At 58.2% G+C, this 17,082-nt stretch overlaps 1 protein-coding gene across 3 annotated transcripts in view; it reads right to left on the minus strand.

The window, feature by feature from the left end:
* Positions 1–496: 496 nt before the first annotated feature.
* Positions 497–17,082, minus strand: part of ADGRG1 (adhesion G protein-coupled receptor G1) — a 38,689-nt gene continuing 22,103 nt past the window's right edge. For all 3 annotated transcript variants that reach the window (XM_037041637.1, XM_037041636.1, XM_037041638.1), the window contains exons 2-14: positions 13,600–13,736; positions 12,658–13,080; positions 10,971–11,106; positions 10,211–10,358; positions 9,475–9,606; positions 9,113–9,229; positions 8,842–8,887; positions 8,507–8,610; positions 7,630–7,748; positions 5,059–5,327; positions 3,887–3,995; positions 3,320–3,588; positions 497–1,917 (exon numbers count right to left, since the gene is read on the minus strand). In XM_037041637.1, coding sequence (XP_036897532.1) covers positions 1,787–1,917; positions 3,320–3,588; positions 3,887–3,995; positions 5,059–5,327; positions 7,630–7,748; positions 8,507–8,610; positions 8,842–8,887; positions 9,113–9,229; positions 9,475–9,606; positions 10,211–10,358; positions 10,971–11,106; positions 12,658–13,080; positions 13,600–13,663 — 2,067 coding nt within the window. In that variant the 5' untranslated portion in view covers positions 13,664–13,736 and the 3' untranslated portion in view covers positions 497–1,786. The remainder of the gene's footprint in view (positions 1,918–3,319; positions 3,589–3,886; positions 3,996–5,058; positions 5,328–7,629; positions 7,749–8,506; positions 8,611–8,841; positions 8,888–9,112; positions 9,230–9,474; positions 9,607–10,210; positions 10,359–10,970; positions 11,107–12,657; positions 13,081–13,599; positions 13,737–17,082) is intronic.

A 17,082-nucleotide genomic window follows, 5' to 3' on the forward strand; every position in this document is an offset into this window, starting at 1 on the left:
TCTCCTTCTCACAGCCCACCTACCTCACATGGGCAAGAAACTGGTTACATGAGTCATCTGCCCAGCCAAGAGCTGAATTCGGCCCTCAAGTGGGATTTCTTGGGCCAGCAAAATTTGGGGGATGATCCAGTGTTTAAAATCAAGGGACATGACACCAGCCCAATAGGCATTTCTCGTTTCTCATCAAAGGCAGGTGGTCTGGCTACACGGGCCCTCACCCTTTCGAGGCAGGCAGTGACTGGCAGCAGGTGAGTGGTGGCTGCTCCCTCAGTGTGGGTGCACCATTCCCAGCGGACCGCAGACCCCACCACTCCCCATTGCCTCCCCAACATCGACACCAAGTTGCCCTTTATTCCCTCCATTGTCCTGATAGTTTCCAGCAGTAGATTTTTTTCCTCACACATGGTCTTCTTCTCTCATTCATGTTTCCTAATCAGCAACCCTTCATAGATGCAGAGAAGAAAACTCGGAAGGCAATGCTCCAAAAACAGTTACATTGGTTTGGTCATGACAACAGCTGATTTTTATTTTCTTCTTTACACGCTTCTATAGTTTTCAAATTCTCTACAATGAACATGTACTTGTTTTTAATACCAAAGACAAAAGAATTAGTAGTTAAAAAGAAGATCCTCCCCATCTTTGAGGCTGAGGTCCAGATCAAATGCTGCTTCCTGCAGGAAGTCTTCCTGGATTTCCAGCCAGGAGGATGGCTTCCCCAACCCAATGGCCACAGCTCCAGGAGGTCCTGTCTTGCGCATGCCTCACGCACTAGACTGAAAGTTCGCAGTGGGAGTGGCAGGCCTGGCTATCCGTGTTCAGGAGAATTAACTGTGATGGGCTCCAGGCCGGGGGGATATGTCTCAGTCTTCAGAGTGCGGGGGTAGGAAAAAATAGTCTGCCACACACCACAGTTCTTGCCACCAGAGGCCAATGGGAGAGGCTGAGGTCCTCTGCGAGGTATGGGCTTGGCAGTGGTGAGCAAGGATGGTACAGTTTATAGAGAGGCCCAGATGGACAAAGGGGCCTAGCCCAGAACATACACACTAAGCCTGAGTCAGGGGCCAGCAAAGGCCCTTGCAGTAGATAAAGGTTTACAGCAGGCACCAGGCGGTTCTTGGGGACCACGACCCAAAATACCCCATTGGAATGGGCAACCCCAGGCTGTGAAAGGGGAGGGGAGAGGAAGAGGTGAGCTGGGCCCAGAGGTAGGGCAGCTGCTGCTGTGTGATGGGCATGGTGTGGGGGCTCTCCTTCTCCAGGGGTCCGAAGCTTGGCCCCAACCCCTTTTGCCCTGGGTGCTACCCTTGGGTTAAAATGGCAGGGGCTGCAAAGTATGCTCCTGGTGGTCACCAGAATCAGGACAGCTGTGGCACATTTCTGTCCCAGGTGAGGGTGCGGGACCAGGGATGCTGTCAGGTCTCCAAGGTCCATGACCAGACTCTGGGGCCTGCGGGCTCCCAGCCCCCAGCCACCAGGGCTAATCCCAGTGCTGGTAAGTTAAGACTGGCCTTCAGCCCCAGGTTGGGATGGCCAGGAAGACAGCCCCACCACTCCAAAGCCCCTTGTGAGCTGAGCCTAAGAGCCAAGCGGTCCGCAGTCCAACGCATAAAGGCCAATCTGGGAGTCCGGCCGCCGTAGCAACAGCTCCAGCCCTCTGAGGCCGGGGGCCTTCCTTCTCAAGTCTCCGGCTGACTTGCCAACAGCCAGTCCCAGCAGCAGGGGCTGCAGGCAGTGGTGAGGAGAGCCCATGTCTCTGCTTCCTCACACTGGGCGGACGGCCGCTGGCCTAGATGCAGCTGGACGAGGTGCTGCCCGAGGTGATGGGGAGCTTGGTACCGTCCGAGCTGCTCCTCAGAGGGGAGGGACCACCCTGGGCCTGCAGCCGCATGGACCAGTACCAGAGGAAGATGAGGAAGCCTGTGGGTAGCGAGGGACACGGAGCTCAGCAGGCTGGCAGCATCACCCCTCCCCCAGACATCCCCTTCCAGAGTCACCTTGACTCAGATCGGCCCCCTGCCCTCCTTCCGGCAAAGGCTCCCACGGCAGCCTGGGGGCACCTGCGACATGCTAGCCCTGTGTGATTCGCTGTGTGCCCTCCTACTTTGGTGTCTTACATTCCTGTAAGGCCAGGCCCCCTCAACACCATTTGTGTTACAAATGAGGAAACTGAGGCCCAGGGTGCTTGAGGACTCAGCCGAGCCAGGAATCAAACGTCAGTGGTCGGGGCCCAGGACCTGTCTGCTTCCTCACTGAGCATTGCTCCTTTCCGATCATCACTCGATGACTTGTTAACAGCCCAGCAAATGTGTGTGGGGGTCGATGGGCATCACTTATAATCCTGCCAGAGCCCCCTCCATGTCACAGGTGAGAAAGAAAGACTGGCCTCCTACCCCTGACACTCCATCCATGGGGACCCCATGTGGAAGGCCAGCCTCACAGCCCCTGTGTGGCCCTAGGCCTGGCCATCCCTTGCCTGTCTTCCTGTCTGAGTCCTTCCAAAAACAGAGGTGTGTATGTGTGTGTATGTGCATGTGCGCATGTGCACATGTGTGTGTGAGATGAGGGGGGCGGTGGTGCAGGGCTGCAGGTATAGCAGAAAGGGACTCTTCTGTCCTCAAGTTAGATGCGCTGCTCCTCCCTGCTCACCTTCTCCACCTGCTGTCCCCACTCACTCCCTGAAGCCCTGCTCAGCCTCCCTGTTGTACGCAATCCCCAGTCCCAGCCTCATTCTACCACTGCCTGGAGTGCTCCTCCCCCAGAATGGGTCTCCCCGACCGGCAGTGTGCCCCTCAGTGCCTGCTGTGATGTGGATTCTGACTCCCCAGGTCTGGGCCGGGGCAGAGTCCGCATTTCTAATGATCTGGTCTGAGGAACACGCCTGAGTGACAGAGCCCTTGATCTCTCCCAGGCCGGATCCCTCTGTTGTTTTCAAATATCTCCTACACAGAAGTCACCCTGGCCACCCTCCCTAGAAGGCCCCTGCCCAGACCAGCCTGTCCATCACCACTATTCCCTGTTCTGCAAGACCCCCTTTGATGGCTGCCTGGTGCTTGTCACACAGCCTCCCCTACTGGAGATGAACAAGGCCACCACCCAACCAGTTCACAGCAGCAGCCCCAGGGCTGAGCATGGGGCCTGCCCAGAGTGGTACTCAATACAGACCCATTGACCAAGGCCTGGATGCCCCCACCTTGTGAATGGGAAAGCTGCAGCCCAGGGAAGGGGCGCCTTCTGGTGGCCTGGGTCATCTACTCCCCTGCCCTGTGCTCGAGGTACAGGTGGCCTGGCTGGCCAGGGGTAGGGTCTTCTCCACGCCTACCTTGTAAGGAGGTGACGATGCTGAAGAAGTAGAGGACAACCAGCTGGAAGGTTCCAGAAGCAAAGGAGAAGAAGATCAAGGCCCAGGGCAGGCCGAGGACCAGGCTGAGGCCCAGCAGGGTCAGCACATGGGGCCATTTCTGGGTGTGCGGCCGCAGCCGCAGGATCTGCGCCACCATGGTGGCCAGCATGGCCGTGTTGAACAGCAACACCAGGCTGAAGAGGCCCAGGTTGGTGATGTGGCTGACCAGGGTGTCCCGGATCCAGCACCTGTGACGGGGGCGGGCAGCTCAGGGCATGCAGGCGGCACAGGGAGGTGCAGGGGCCCCACTTTCGACCCCAAGCCCCTCTCTTCTCTGTGCCCCCGGGCTCCTCTGCTGAGGTCAGAGGAGAGGCCTGGTCGCTGTGTCTATTTCCCAGTTGTAGTTGATACGATCGTTTTTAGACATATATTTAAATTACCGTGTTGGGTGATTTAAAGAAAAACATTAAGCGAGCAATAATACTGATGGCACAAGGCGAAGCCCACCGAGGCCCAAGTTCCTACCCTCATTGCCCAGCCACTCACATGGAAGGGTAGATGACACTCTCGGGGGTCTTGTGCACAGACAGGATGATGGAGCCGTAGTTGTTCATGTTCACCAGGGCCACCAACGTCACCAGGAAGAGCGGGAAGCCTGGGGACAGCAAAGCGTGGAGCTCCACTGCCCGCCCTCTGAGGCCCACGCCCTCCCCTGACCTCTGGCAGGACCTTCTCTCGGCCTGTGCTCCAGAACCCGAGGAGTCCATCTGGGGTGGGTTCTCCAGGCGGGGCCTGCCTCTTCCCCACTTCAGTTTGGGTTTTCCACAGAGGAAACCCATCTCTCCTGACTGCATCCCTGTCCCCTCACCCTCTGGGGGAACCTTAAGAGAAAGGACCTGCAGATTCCTGCTGAGGGGCTGGATGTCACAAGGAAAATGGGAGAAGCAAACAGGACATTGGTGGGATGAGGGACAGTTCAAAGGGGAGATCCAGAGTTCTGCCCCCAGGGGATGTCTGCACTGGGCCTTGACCTTGTCCATGAGGTGGAGACGGAGAGCTCCCTGAAGGGCTGTCCTACCACCAAACACCATGGTCTGGGCAGAGAGCCACCTCTGAAGGAATTTCATGGGAGTCACAGGAATGAACGGAGAAGAGGCCGAATGAGAAACACAGGAGAAGCAGCAAGCTGGGCCAGAGACATGCAAAGGTTGGTAGGATGTGCGATGTCCACAGGGCTCGTGGTGTGTGCCCTGGGCCTCCAATCTGAGAAGGGAGGTCTGGGCCATAGGTGAATTGGGTCGTCGCTGGCCAAGAGCAAGTGCTGGAGACATAGACTCTGTCGCCCGAGGTTCAGGGGGATCCACAGGCAGGGCCACTGCCAGCCTGGGGGATTAGGTGAGGGGAAGACTGGATGACAGCCCCTCTTGTCCTGGGACTGAGTGCCTTCGAGCAGCACATAGCCTGCGCATCTGCACGTGGTCACTGCCTGCAAACTTCCCCAGTACAGTGGTGAGTGACTTGGAGAACCTGTGTTTGTTGGTGGACAGGGCTCATGGCCTCACCTTCCCCAACCCAGCAGAGGTACAGACCCCCTGAGGCTGGGGGAGCAGTGAAGGAAGCAGTGAGAGAGGAGGGTAGAGAAGCACAGCAGAGTGCCTGTGTTTGGCCAGAAGCCCAGGCAGGTCGGAGGGCCCCACCCACAGCCTCCACCAACTTACCCCAGCCCACAACGCTCAGCTTGAGCAGGTAACCGGGGACATAGGTGCCGAAGACCTCAACCACGAGGCGGTAGAGGTTGTAGCCCTCAAGGCCCATCCAGGAGAGGCAAGCGAGCAGGGAGAAGTGCAGGAAGATGGCGCTGGCCCGGCAGCCGGCCTCCGAGCCCATCAGTGCCACCGGCTCGCTGAGCAGGAAGCTCACATCCAGCAGGAAGACGGCCAGTAGCAGGTTCATGTGCACCTTGATGGTGTAATCCCGAGTCTTCCTCCTGTGTGAGGGGTGCAGGGACAAGGGAGAAGGGGTATCTTGTGACCAGTGTGGGGAGGTAGGGGGGGTACCTGCTCCTCCTCCTCCAGGCAGCCTTCCCAGGCCACACACACACACACTCCTATGGCTGCAGCCAGGCTGTTCCCCACTCTACTTGTTCCTGTGCACTTACTATGTGCCAAGCACCCACGGGCTTGGGCACTGTATGTGCATTTGAGAGCAGCTTTAGCCAGACAGAGCAAAACAGACCAATCAGCCACAACAACCACCCAGAAGCCCCCAGAGTTGGAGGAGAGAGGTTTTTGGGTTTGTTGTTGGCTTGGAGAACCTGTGCCTCCCCTGTCGCATGCACCCGTCTGCACAACCTTGTCTATCAGTCTGCAAGCATGGGGTGTGGGAGTCTGTCTGTCTTTGGGTTTGCAAATCTGTGTGTGCACCTCCCAGCCCCAGCCCCACCCAGGACTCTGCATGGTCCAGGGCACGGCAGGCCTTTCCTGCCCACCCCTACCCCCACCCCCAGCCATGATCTGCCCACCCCCCACTGCCTGTCCTGGAGGGCACAGCAGGATACTCCAGCCCCAGTGTCACCGTCCTGGAATCCTGTGCCAGTCCTGCCCCACCTTGGGCTGCCCCTCACCCTCAGTTTACTCATCAGTGGAGTGGGAGGACGGCCCTCAGCACAGGGTCAGGGTGAGGGTCACACTGATGCAGAGTGTCTGGCACAGGGGGGATGCTCAGTCCCCCTAAGGGTTCCTGTCCCAGTGTCCTTGGGCANGACCAATCAGTCACAACAACCACCCAGAAGCCCCCAGAGTTGGAGGAGAGAGGTTTTTGGGTTTGTTGTTGGCTTGAAGAACCTGTGCCTCCCCTGTCGCGTGCACCCGTCTGCACAACCTTGTCTATCAGTCTGCAAGCATGGGGTGTGGGAGTCTGTCCCTCTTTGGGTTTGTAAATCTGTGTGTGCACCTCCCAGCCCCAGCCCCACCCAGGACTCTGCATGGTCCAGGGCACGGCAGGGCTTTCCTGCCTACCCCTACCCCCACCCCCAGCCATGATCTGCCCACCCCCCACTGCCTGTCCTGGAGGGCACAGCAGGATACTCCAGCCCCAGTGTCACCGTCCTGGAATCCTGTGCCAGTCCTGCCCCACCTTGGGCTGCCCCTCACCCTCAGTTTACTCATCAGTGGAGTGGGAGGACGGCCCTCAGCACAGGGTCAGGGTGAGGGTCACACTGATGCAGAGTGTCTGGCACAGGGGGGATGCTCAGTCCCCCTAAGGGTTCCTGTCCCAGTGTCCTTGGGCACTTTGGTGACAATGGGTAGGCCTTAGGGGCTTGTGGCCCTTCCCTCATCTCTCTACTGAGCCTGCCCACTGTCCCTCCCCACCAGTGACTCTGGGCCCACCATGTGCACAGCTGTGGGCACACACAACCAACTGCTTATGTACATGCATGCCTGCGGCTCCACCCATGCCACCTCCCAGTTGAGGCTGTGAGCACCCTCCCCATGTCCCACAGAACTAAGGGGGTCGTCCCTCCTGCCAAAGGGGCCCAGGCCCTGATGCAGGCAGCCCTCAACTCAGGCCAAGCCAGGCACCGAGCATCCAAACCCCTGCACACGGCTGGTCTGAGGTTGGGTGATGGTATGCACCCTGCCTAAGGCTTCCCATGGGTCTCCTTCCTCCTTGAGACACCCAAAAGGTGGGGTGACAGAGCCTCCGTGGGGAGAGGTCAAACTCAAATGCCTGTGAGGGAACAGACCTCAAAACAGACACTATAGAATGGGCGGGGGCACTGCCACTCCGCTCCTGTGACGGAGGCCTTGGGGACCTGGAGGCTGCCTGCCTGGGTTCCAGGCTGCCTCTGCCACTTCCCTGCTGTGTGACCTCAGGCAAGTCACTCACCCTCTCTGAGCACTCTTGCATAGGGCCCTTGAGAGAGTGGACCAAGCTTGTGCATGGAAAACTCCTGGAACAGCACATAGCATGTGGGAAACTTGATGTGTTAACTAGTATCATTATTATCATCGTAGTAGATGTGCTTCTCACGGCATCGCCTCTGATTACCCAAAGGCAGAAATCTAGATTCTCATGTCAATTCTCCCAATTTGCAATGTTAATAAAACCGGCAGATGCTGTTACCCAAACACCATAGATCTGAGTAGGAAATGCAGCTCCCAGGGGCCAGTTTCCACCGCTCCCACAACCACACCCCATCCCGGTCTGTGGGCCAGTGTCCAGGGCGGGCAGATCTCCACAGCGGTGGGGTCCCTCCACTCTGCCCACCCCTCCCTCTCAGGTCCTACCTGGAGCAGAGGTAGGAGGCGATGGTGAAGACGCAGGCCAGGGCAGAGATGACGCAGCCCACGTAGGAGAGGAGGGTCAGGTAGTGCTTGTGCACGGCATCCACCTCCACGGAGGCGACCTGGGCCCACGAGACAGGTCAGGGCTGGCCCCAGGGTCCCCCCGATGCGTGGCGGGCCTGTGGTCCCTCGGTGGGCCTCGGGAGTCTGCGAACCACCTCTGAGAACCGAGTGGCCCACAGGTGCCTTTCTCTAGAGGGCTCTATCACTTTCACCACAGCTTCGAGTGGGTGCCTGACCCACAGAGGTCGAGAACCCTCACCGGATAGCCCTCCTCTGTCCCGGAGCTGATTATTTTCCCACGGCACTCAACACAGAACTAAGCTTTCTGTGGGGGGAGGAAGTGCCCACCCCCAGAGAGAGCTGATAGCCCCGGTGGCCCCTCAGATGCTGGGCCTACAACTCTGGAAACGTGAGCCTGGGACACACAGCTTCTGAGGTCTCCAGGCACTAATGCCTACCTCAAGGCCCTGGCACCCCCTTGAGGGCTCATTAGAAACACACTTCTGGCCCCACCCCAGCCTGTGGAGTCAGAATCCAGGTTAGGGCCAGGAATCTGCATTGTTATCATGCACCAAAACTTGGCAACACACAGCAAGGGCTTTAGAGACCAGCTCTTTTACTTATTCGCTGTGTGACTTTGGGCAAATCGCTTAACCTCTCTGAGCCTCAGTTTCATTGTCTGTGAGCTAGGACAACAGCAGGAGCCACCTCCGATGGGGCCTGTTGTGAGGAAGGGAGGACACGTGGTCGGAGACGTGGCCGGCACACAGCAAGGACTCGGCCTGCGGTGTGGCCGCAGGGCTGGGGGGCCACTCACCATCAGAACTGCGAAGTACGTCAGGTGGTTGCAGAGGCAGGACGTCTGCATCTCTCTCCTGATGGTCTCACACCCGGCGCTGCTCCAGCTCCCTGGGCTACTCACTGAGGAGGGCAGGGCATGGGGCGCTGTCAAGCCCAGCCCTCCAGGACCCCGCTGTACCCCCAAATGCATGACTGTATCACCCTACTGAGCCTTTGCTCCATCTGGCAGCTCCCTCTTCAAAGCCTGCCTTTCTCCAGGAAGCCCACCCTGATTAACCCCGTGTCTCCCACCCTCCAGGACCCCTTTCTCCTCCAGATGCCTGCCTGACACAGGGACCCCTCCACACTCACGTGCCGGATCTTCAACCCAGAATACGCATTGTAGAGTCACGTTCTTCTGCAGGGACGAGAAGGCAGAGTGGGTCCCATTACAGGCCACCCCCTCATGGGCCACACTGAGGAAGTCAGTGTCAGGCCACCACCCCACTTGGACCCGACTGGCTGGTGCCCTCGGCCACTTTGTCATTTTGTTAAAGTCCAGGGATTCAGAAGACAGGGGTGGGGAAGGGAAGCCTGGCCATAAGGGGATCGTCATCTCCTTGGTTGGTTTGCTCACACTCACCGGCTGTGGCTGGTGCTGGAAGGTGAGCACCACGGGCTCCGAGAGGTTGGCTACTTTGGTCTTTGGCACAACAATACCCAAGACCTTTTCACCCAAGACTTGGCTAGAATTCTTGTCCTAGACATATGGGGTGGAGAGAGAGAGGAGGGATGGGGCTCAGGGCTGAGAAGAAAGGCCCAGAAGTCCCCCAGGCTCTCTAGGCTCCTGTCTCTAAAATGCTGGGTCTCCCTCTAGAAACACTTATTACACATGTAGTCATTTACACTGTAGTGAGAACAATACCATTCAGCTTTTTCCTGACTTTACACAGAAAGGCTCTGACTCCTGGAGGAGGGGGAGCCACTAGGACAAGGGCCTCGTACCTGGAACAGGGCTTGGCTGCTGAAGTCCACCAGGAGGAGTCTCTTTGCAGCCTCTTCCCTCCGGCCTTTGGTCTTCTGGAAAAGCTCACGGGGCAGCAGCACCGAGTACTCCAGGACCTCACCCTGCTCCTCCTGCAGACCAGGGTGCCATTAGGGCTCAGCCAGAGATGCCCCCAGTCCCCCACCCCCCACACCTTCCTGGATACTACCATCTCTAAGCACACCTCCTTCAGGAAGCCCTCCTCACCACCACCACCACCCCTGCCTTCATTTGACACCAGCATTAGCTGGGGAGCTCTGTGGTTAGAGCCCAGGGGCCCCGGAGGCAAACAGGCTTGGGAAAAGCACATGGTACCCTGTCATCTAGGCTTCCGAGGCCAACTCTGCCTACAGCATCCTGGCATGGTGGGATGCAGGTGTCCCCCAGCTCACCAGGCCCATGCAAGAGGCAGTCTCAAGACTGGGGTGCATGCACAGGCATTTTGGGGTTGGTCGCCTGTTCACATGGGTGTGTCACATGAGCCCCTAGTGCAGGGAGCAGGTCCCCCCACCTCTGTCCCCACCACTGTGCCAGGAAGGGTCCTCAGTGCTGTGGGGTAGCCACGGACTGAGGGTATTCTTTGGGCCTGGCTCCTTCCTGGTCAGCACACATCTGGCCCTGGGAGGCCAGGGAGGGACGTCCTCACAGCCTCCACATCTGCTTCCTGCCCCAGCCTGCCTGATCCTGAGCCCTGACCTCCTGCCTGGAGTGGATGTGCAGGTCCCGGAGGCCAGCTGTGGGCTGGAGCTTCCACACAGTGGCGTTGACCCGATCTTCGTTGAAGGACATGGCATCCCCTGTGAACCTCAGGGAGGTCAGCTTCGACTCCAGGTTCTGCAGCTGCCTGGCGGGAGAAAGAGAGGGTGGGCAGCTGCTGGGAAGGGGATCCGGGCTGCAAGCAGGAAGCCAGAGCCAAGAAGAGACTGGGGCAGATACACTGGAAAGAGGATGATGGAGAGACGAGACAGGAAAGAAGGCCAGGGGAGAGAAGAGAGGGGCGGGAGAGAAAAACAGTGTGGGACAGAATGACCTGCAGGAGGAAGAGAGGGAGCGGGAACACCCTGGCAAACAGGAAGGGAGGGGTCGGGAGGCTCTCCTGGGCCCAGTTTGCCTGGACTGACTGCTCTGTGGCCATGGGCCTGCCCTAACCAACTCTGGGCCGCAGTCTGCTGAGCTGTAAAATGGGACCATCCTTTCTCCTTTACTGCTGGGGAGAGGGCTGGGGCGTGCTGTCGGGGGACCGCAGAAGTGCCAGTGGTCTGTACTGACCCAGGCGGTTGTAGGGCTTGGACGGCAGCCTGTATCCTGACCCCGCCAGGATGAGATGGAAAGACCAGAAGATGCTGCCAGCCCCAGGGGCAGCCTCCACCCCAGCCCCCTGTTCCAGGTCCCCGGCTGGGATCCAGGCCTGGGGGATGCCTCTCCCCAGTGCCCCTGCACTGACAGCCACACTCACTGGCCAGTGTGCGTGGCTGAGGGCCTCCTGGAACTCTTCCCGGGAGACTTCAGAAGCTGGCTGAGCATCTGGAGGTCCCGTTTCAGCTCGCACATGTCCACGGAGGAGGCATTGTGGGAGGCCTTCTGGGGAGGACCTGGGGGGCACAGGCAGACGCCCCTGAGGCTCTTGGTGGAGGTCTGTGTCACACTCACAAGCCTCTCGGTCCTTCCCCAACTCTGCAAGACTTGTTCCCATTTTATAGAAGAGAAAACTGAGGCTCCTCAAGTAGGGCAGACTCCCCACAGTCACTCAGCAATGCAGCCAGCCAGCCAGGGACTCCCACACAGAACCTCCAGCAACTGTGGCCCCAGCAGGGTGACATGGGACACACCCTCCCAGGTGCCCTTCTGAAGGGTTGGGGGGTTGGGGGTGGGCCTTCCAGGGCCCTGACCTAGCCAGGCTTCCTTCAAGAGGGCCTGGATGTGGCTCATGTGCTGGCGCTGAGGACTCCATAACCCCGGCCTCCCGACCCCAGGTTCCAGGCCCTCCACCTGGGTTCCCTGCACCCCAGGGCTGCAAACATGAGTGTCTATAGCGGTCCAATGGGACTCAGATGAGGCAGGCAGACCAGGACAGGTACATGTTGGGGAGTGGGGGCCACAGGAAAGGCAGGCCCTGGGTAGCCACATCTGAATTTCTAAGGCAAAAGCTTGAGTTTTAGGTAATGTGAAACCTTAAGCTCATGTTTTTGTTTAAAAACCTCTCTACAGGCCAGATAAGACCAGGCCAGATCTGCTCTTCAGGATGTTGGTTTGCAACTGGGCCAGAATTCTCCCTCCAAGGCTGGGGCAAGGTACTGCCCAGCCACTGCCCGGCCCTGTCTGCTGCCCGGGACAACACCTGGGCCAGGAGCCAGCCCATTCCTGCCTCCCCTCAAACTCTTTCATGGGCCGGGGCTGCCAACATATTTGAAGTGCCAGGCCCCCACCCCCTAGTCCTGGGAATTTCCCACCCTAAGCTGGAGCTGCCTGCAGCAACAGAACCAGGGATATCCTAGAGCCTCGCACCCCCTCCAATAACGCCTCCAGCTCCTGCTGGCCACCCTCTCCTCCCCCCATCCAGCACTCAATGGGAGGCAGGGGCCACATCACACCTGTCATGTCCCAAGCAGCACACGCAGTCCCTCAGAGTTGGCCTCACTGAGTTCCTGAACTTTGACTTCTCTGGCTCTTCCCCACCCCACCCATGCCAACCAGCTACTGGGTTCCCATCTTGGCTCCCTTGCTTACTAGCTATGCAACTTTGTGCCTCTCTGTGCCTCAGTTTGCCCTTCTGTGAAATGGGGACCAACCAGCTATGATGATGATGCTGCTGCTGATGAAGCAGAATTTTCCCTCTGGCTCCTGGCAGCCCATCTCTTCTTTCCATTCTCTCTGTTCCCACCCTGCTCAGACCCCATCTCCCTGCACCCGGACTTTCCTGCAGCCTCTGGAGAGGACTTGGCCCCTTCCCGGCCCCCAACACGACTGCTGAAGCACGCCTCGGATCGTACTCTCCCCTCCCTCAGACACCTTCCATGGCTCCCCACTGCCTGTGACCAGAGCCCAAGCTCTGTGAGTGAGCAGACCTTCAGACCCTGACTTGCATCCTTCTGCCTTCCCTGCCTTAGGGCCTTTGCCCAAGCTCTTCCTCCTGCCTGGCTTACTGTGGAAGGAAAAGGTGAAGCCAGCAACGTTGGGCAGGCTGGTGTTCTGGGGGCTCCACCAGGACCTGACCGAGGTGGCGAGCATCGGGGGGCCCGGGGCTAGGCTCTCTTGCTGGTTCAGGAAGCACAGGAAGTCAGAGGCTTGGTCACTCAGCAAGAAGTCATTCTTGCCGTAGCGAAGGTGCAATCTCCTAGCATGGCGGTTCCAGTAGAGGCAGAAATGGTAGAGGCCCCTGGGACCCGGGAAGGCTCTGGAAGCCGGGGAGGCTGCAGGGAAGGGGGCGTGGACTGTGAGGGCTGCCTCGGAGTTCTCGATGGAGATGCGCAGCTCTGTCAACTGATTATAGTGGAGGCTGCTCCTCTGTGTCTGGTTCCGCTGGCCGCAGAAACGGAAGTCTTCCCGGAAGCCTCCACCATGGACACCTGAGGAGGCAGAGATTGCGGGTGGCACTCTGGGGCAGAAGCCACAGGAGGGGGCAGGCCCTTGGCACAGAACACAGGAGCCCAGTGCGTGAGACCCACGCACATTTCAAAGGCCTGTACCTCAGAGGGTCTACAAAAATTTTTGAGTCTAGCCCAATCGAAAATTACTGGGTTCAAACTATGACAAAGAACAAACTCAAAATGAATGGTAACGTCAAAGGCAAAACATTCTCCCACAGGGTGTTTAATGGGGCGGGCTGCGCCCTGTGCGAGGATGCTCTGGCTTCAGAGGCAGGTAGGGCTGAAGCCCAACCCGTGTCCCCATCCCAACCCGAGTCCAAGGGACTCCGTCCACCAGGGAAAAATAAGACGCCTTTCTCTTTTCCCCAAGGTACCACGTCCACTTGCCACGCTGCGTCTGCAGGCCTGTGCCTGCCTGAAGGGGCGAGTGGGTGTCCCACAGCTGTCCTAGACACAGGGCACATGAACGTGAGTCACAGCAGTGCCCGGGAAGCCTACCTTGAGCCCCGAGGAGCAGACCCAGCAGGAACAGCACCGTCTGCACTGGCTCTCGGGCTGCCATCTTCCTCCTTAGCAGTCACTCTGCGAAGTCACTGCGTGAAAGTCGCCAGGAGCGCAGGTCAGCGGGGCCAGCCCTGTAGAGGGGGAGGCAAGTGTGAGAACAGTCGGTGGATACTGGGGACCACTCTGCGTGGTTTCGGAGATGGTAGCTCCCGGCCACGTTCAATTCCTGGCTCCACGTCTGGCTTGCTACGTGTTCCTGTATAAGTCACGGAAAATGGGGCCGATCATTGTACTTCCCTCTGGACCCAACAGCGAGAGGTTAATCTTAGAATAGGGTGGGGAAGGCTCTACAGGGCCACCACCTGGAGCCACCGTGCCCACTCCAGGCCTGGAGGAGACACAGGGGAAAGGGGCCTCTCAGAGTTCTCCTTTGGAACCTCACCATCGCCATCCCTGAGATGCAGCTCAGAGGACACCTCCTCCAGGAAGCCTTCCTCAGGTCCCTCTGCAAGGAGACCTGGCCTCCTTTAGTTCCCACCACTGGCCAGAGTCCCCTCTGTTTGCCTCCCAGGGACATGCAGAATGGACATTCCCTCCTCAGCCAGCCATGCAGCACCCTCCTCACCCATCTCTGTGGACAGGGCCTAGAGCAGGGAGGTTGCTGGATCAAGGCTGGGCTGGGGACTTGTGAAGGAAGAAGAGTTAACGATCAGCGTGCCCATAGCGCCCTCTACAGGGGCTGGAGACAGAGGGAGCTTCCCATTATGACCACCAAGGGGAGCCAGTTTCCTGGGTCTTGGGGCAGCTGGAACTGCAGTGGGATGTCCAGATCTGGCAGGGAGACATCCTACTGCCTAAGTAGGGCAGGGGGCCCAGCTACCCTTGCCTCCACCTCCACCCTGGTGTAGATGGGGAACTTCTGACCTACTATGGCCTCTACTAGTGGAGCATCGACTGCCTCCCAGCCAGCGCCGTTCCACCCCACCCTTGGACCAACATTGACGCTTGCTCCAACCCTGCGAAGTGGCCATGCTGAGGTCTCCAAGGTAAATGACTTGCCCAGGATTACTCCAGAGGCCAGGAGCTTTCCCTGCCTGGTCAGAACTGCAGTGCCTGGCAGGGAACCTGTGTGTCTAGCACTCATAGGAAGATGCCAGGGTGGCCTGGTCCTCCCCACTGCCACCTGGCCCTGTGACCAAGCTGGGCGGTGACAGACACAGACATCCTCATTCTGTGGGGAACTGCATATGGTTGTGGTGACAGATATAGTCATCTGCCACAAGCCAGATGAAGGGAAGCTTGGCAGCCTAGAGGCTAGCAAGGAGTCTGAGTTTGGGAGAAACCAAGGAGGGCTTCCAGGAAGAGGTGGCTTTTGGAAAGACTATTTGAGGATAGTGTTAAAGGTAGGGGTGGCCCAGGCAAGAGGTCATTGTTTCCTGCCCTGGCCAGGCCTTCACTGAGCTACCCTGGAGCTGGTCTCAGATGCCCTACCATGTGCAATGGAAACTTAATTTCCTAGGCTTCATAAATCCAATCACTGGTCAATTGAGCTCATTGGCCTGCTCTGTGGCATCACAGGACACCTTTGAAGGAGGATGTGAACGTGTTTTAGGGAATGGTCATTGCTTCCTAGGTTGTGATTTTTAAAGTTTTACTCTGTGGCCTCTGAGCATTTTGAAACTGCCTGCCACCCCAGACCAGAAGGAAACCCAACATCCAGGACAGAAATATATCTCCTACACCCCATCCTTCCTTCTCCTTTCTGCCTGTCTGGTGCTGTCTGCCCCTGACTTCCAATCCAAATGTCGCCTCTTCCAGGCATCCCCCCTTTGCAGTGACATCTATTCTACTCTTGTGGACTTGTAGTTCATGGACCACGTTGAAAATCTGGCTTTTACATTTGAAGGTAGAGAGGGCCAATAACTCCCTGACATCACACAGCCAGTGAGGATGGAGCGGGCTGGGAAGTATGTATCTCTTGGGCACAGTGACCTCCAAAGTGAGCTACCACTGTCGGTGGACGAGATCTCAGGAAAGGGTAGAATTATCCTTTGTATCTGCCCTCCTGGATTGGCTTTTGAGAGCAAAAGACAGAGACAGGGAGTGAGCTCCCCATCACTGGAGGAGCACAAGAGGGGATACACCACCACAGGGTGCTGTGAAAGTAATTCAAACACAGACAAGGGAGGGACTAACTGCATGACCCTGACACTTCCTGGCTCATCCCTGCCCTATCCTGTCTGAGTGGCCACTCCAATGGATGACTCCGTCCCCATGGACATTCTTGGGCTTTGACAGGGAGGGACTGCCTGGCTTCCTTTAATCCACCTTTAGTAGAGGAGACTCTAGAGTCGGAGTCCATGGGTTCAAATCCCAGTTCCCCCAGTCACTGCTGTGTGTCCTTGGGCCAGTTGCTCACCTTCTCTGGGTCTCACTTTCCTCATCTGTAAATAGGACTAACTAACAGTCAAGCCCACGTCAATGGTCATTGGGAGGATTAAATGAACTGATACTCATAAAGGACTGAGAACAGGGCTGTGTATGCAGTAGGCACCCCCTCTGTCAGCTAAATATCTCTGTACACCTTCTGACCAGCCCATGCCTGCCCCTAATTCAACCCCCAGACCTGTTGCAGGCCCTCTCTGCTTCCCCCACCACACCCCGCTCCATGCCCTGCCCTTGTGGCCACCATGCCAGCGCAACCTCCCTAGCACCTTGCCGGGAAATTCTTAGAGCGTGAAACTTCCTTTCCAGGAGTGTGATGGGAAGACGGACACCCCACCCAGAAAAGTTCCCTCCTTGCCGTCCATCCGGAACTGGGGCCAGTTCACAGAACCCTCGGAAGGACCAGGGAGCAGACTGGGGACCAGGAGGAGATTCCAACCCACATCGGGCAGGGGGAGGGCACTGTCCACTTGGGCACTCAGCACTTTGCCCAGCCCCGCCCCACACTGCAGCCCTGCCCACCACCATTTCCCCAGCACCCCAACCCCGGGGGGCACAGTCAGTCTTTGTGATGGAGGTGACACCCCCACAACACCTCCAGCAGGGCCGCAGAATTCCCGGCTCTCCACCCCAGCTGCCCCCAACTGGCTTGGCCAGGATTGAGGGGCCCTGTTTTCTGAAGACGGGACCCCATGTGTGAATCTCCACACGGACAATGTGGCCTTGTCCCTGGTCTCTGGAACTGTGGACCCACAGAGCAGGATGGACCCCAGCCGTCAGATATCCTTAGAGCCACTGGCCCCAGGCCAGTGCCCACGGACCCTCGCACAGCACGGGCCAGAGCCGGGAGGGGCTGAGAGGGGGATTCTCTCCCCAACGACCACAGCGGCAGCGCCCTCTACACCACCACCCTGCAAGGCAGGTCCTGCCACTCGGCCATCTTACAGATGAGACCACTGAGGTGAGGGAAAGGCCACGTGCTCCATAGCCACCGTGGTGGGGTCAAGGTGCGGACCTGGGTCTCACGCTGGA

The sequence above is a fragment of the Sturnira hondurensis genome, unplaced genomic scaffold, assembly GCF_014824575.4.
Source record: "Sturnira hondurensis isolate 20B ecotype Veracruz unplaced genomic scaffold, ASM1482457v3 Scaffold0003090, whole genome shotgun sequence".
Lineage (NCBI taxonomy): Eukaryota > Metazoa > Chordata > Mammalia > Chiroptera > Phyllostomidae > Sturnira > Sturnira hondurensis.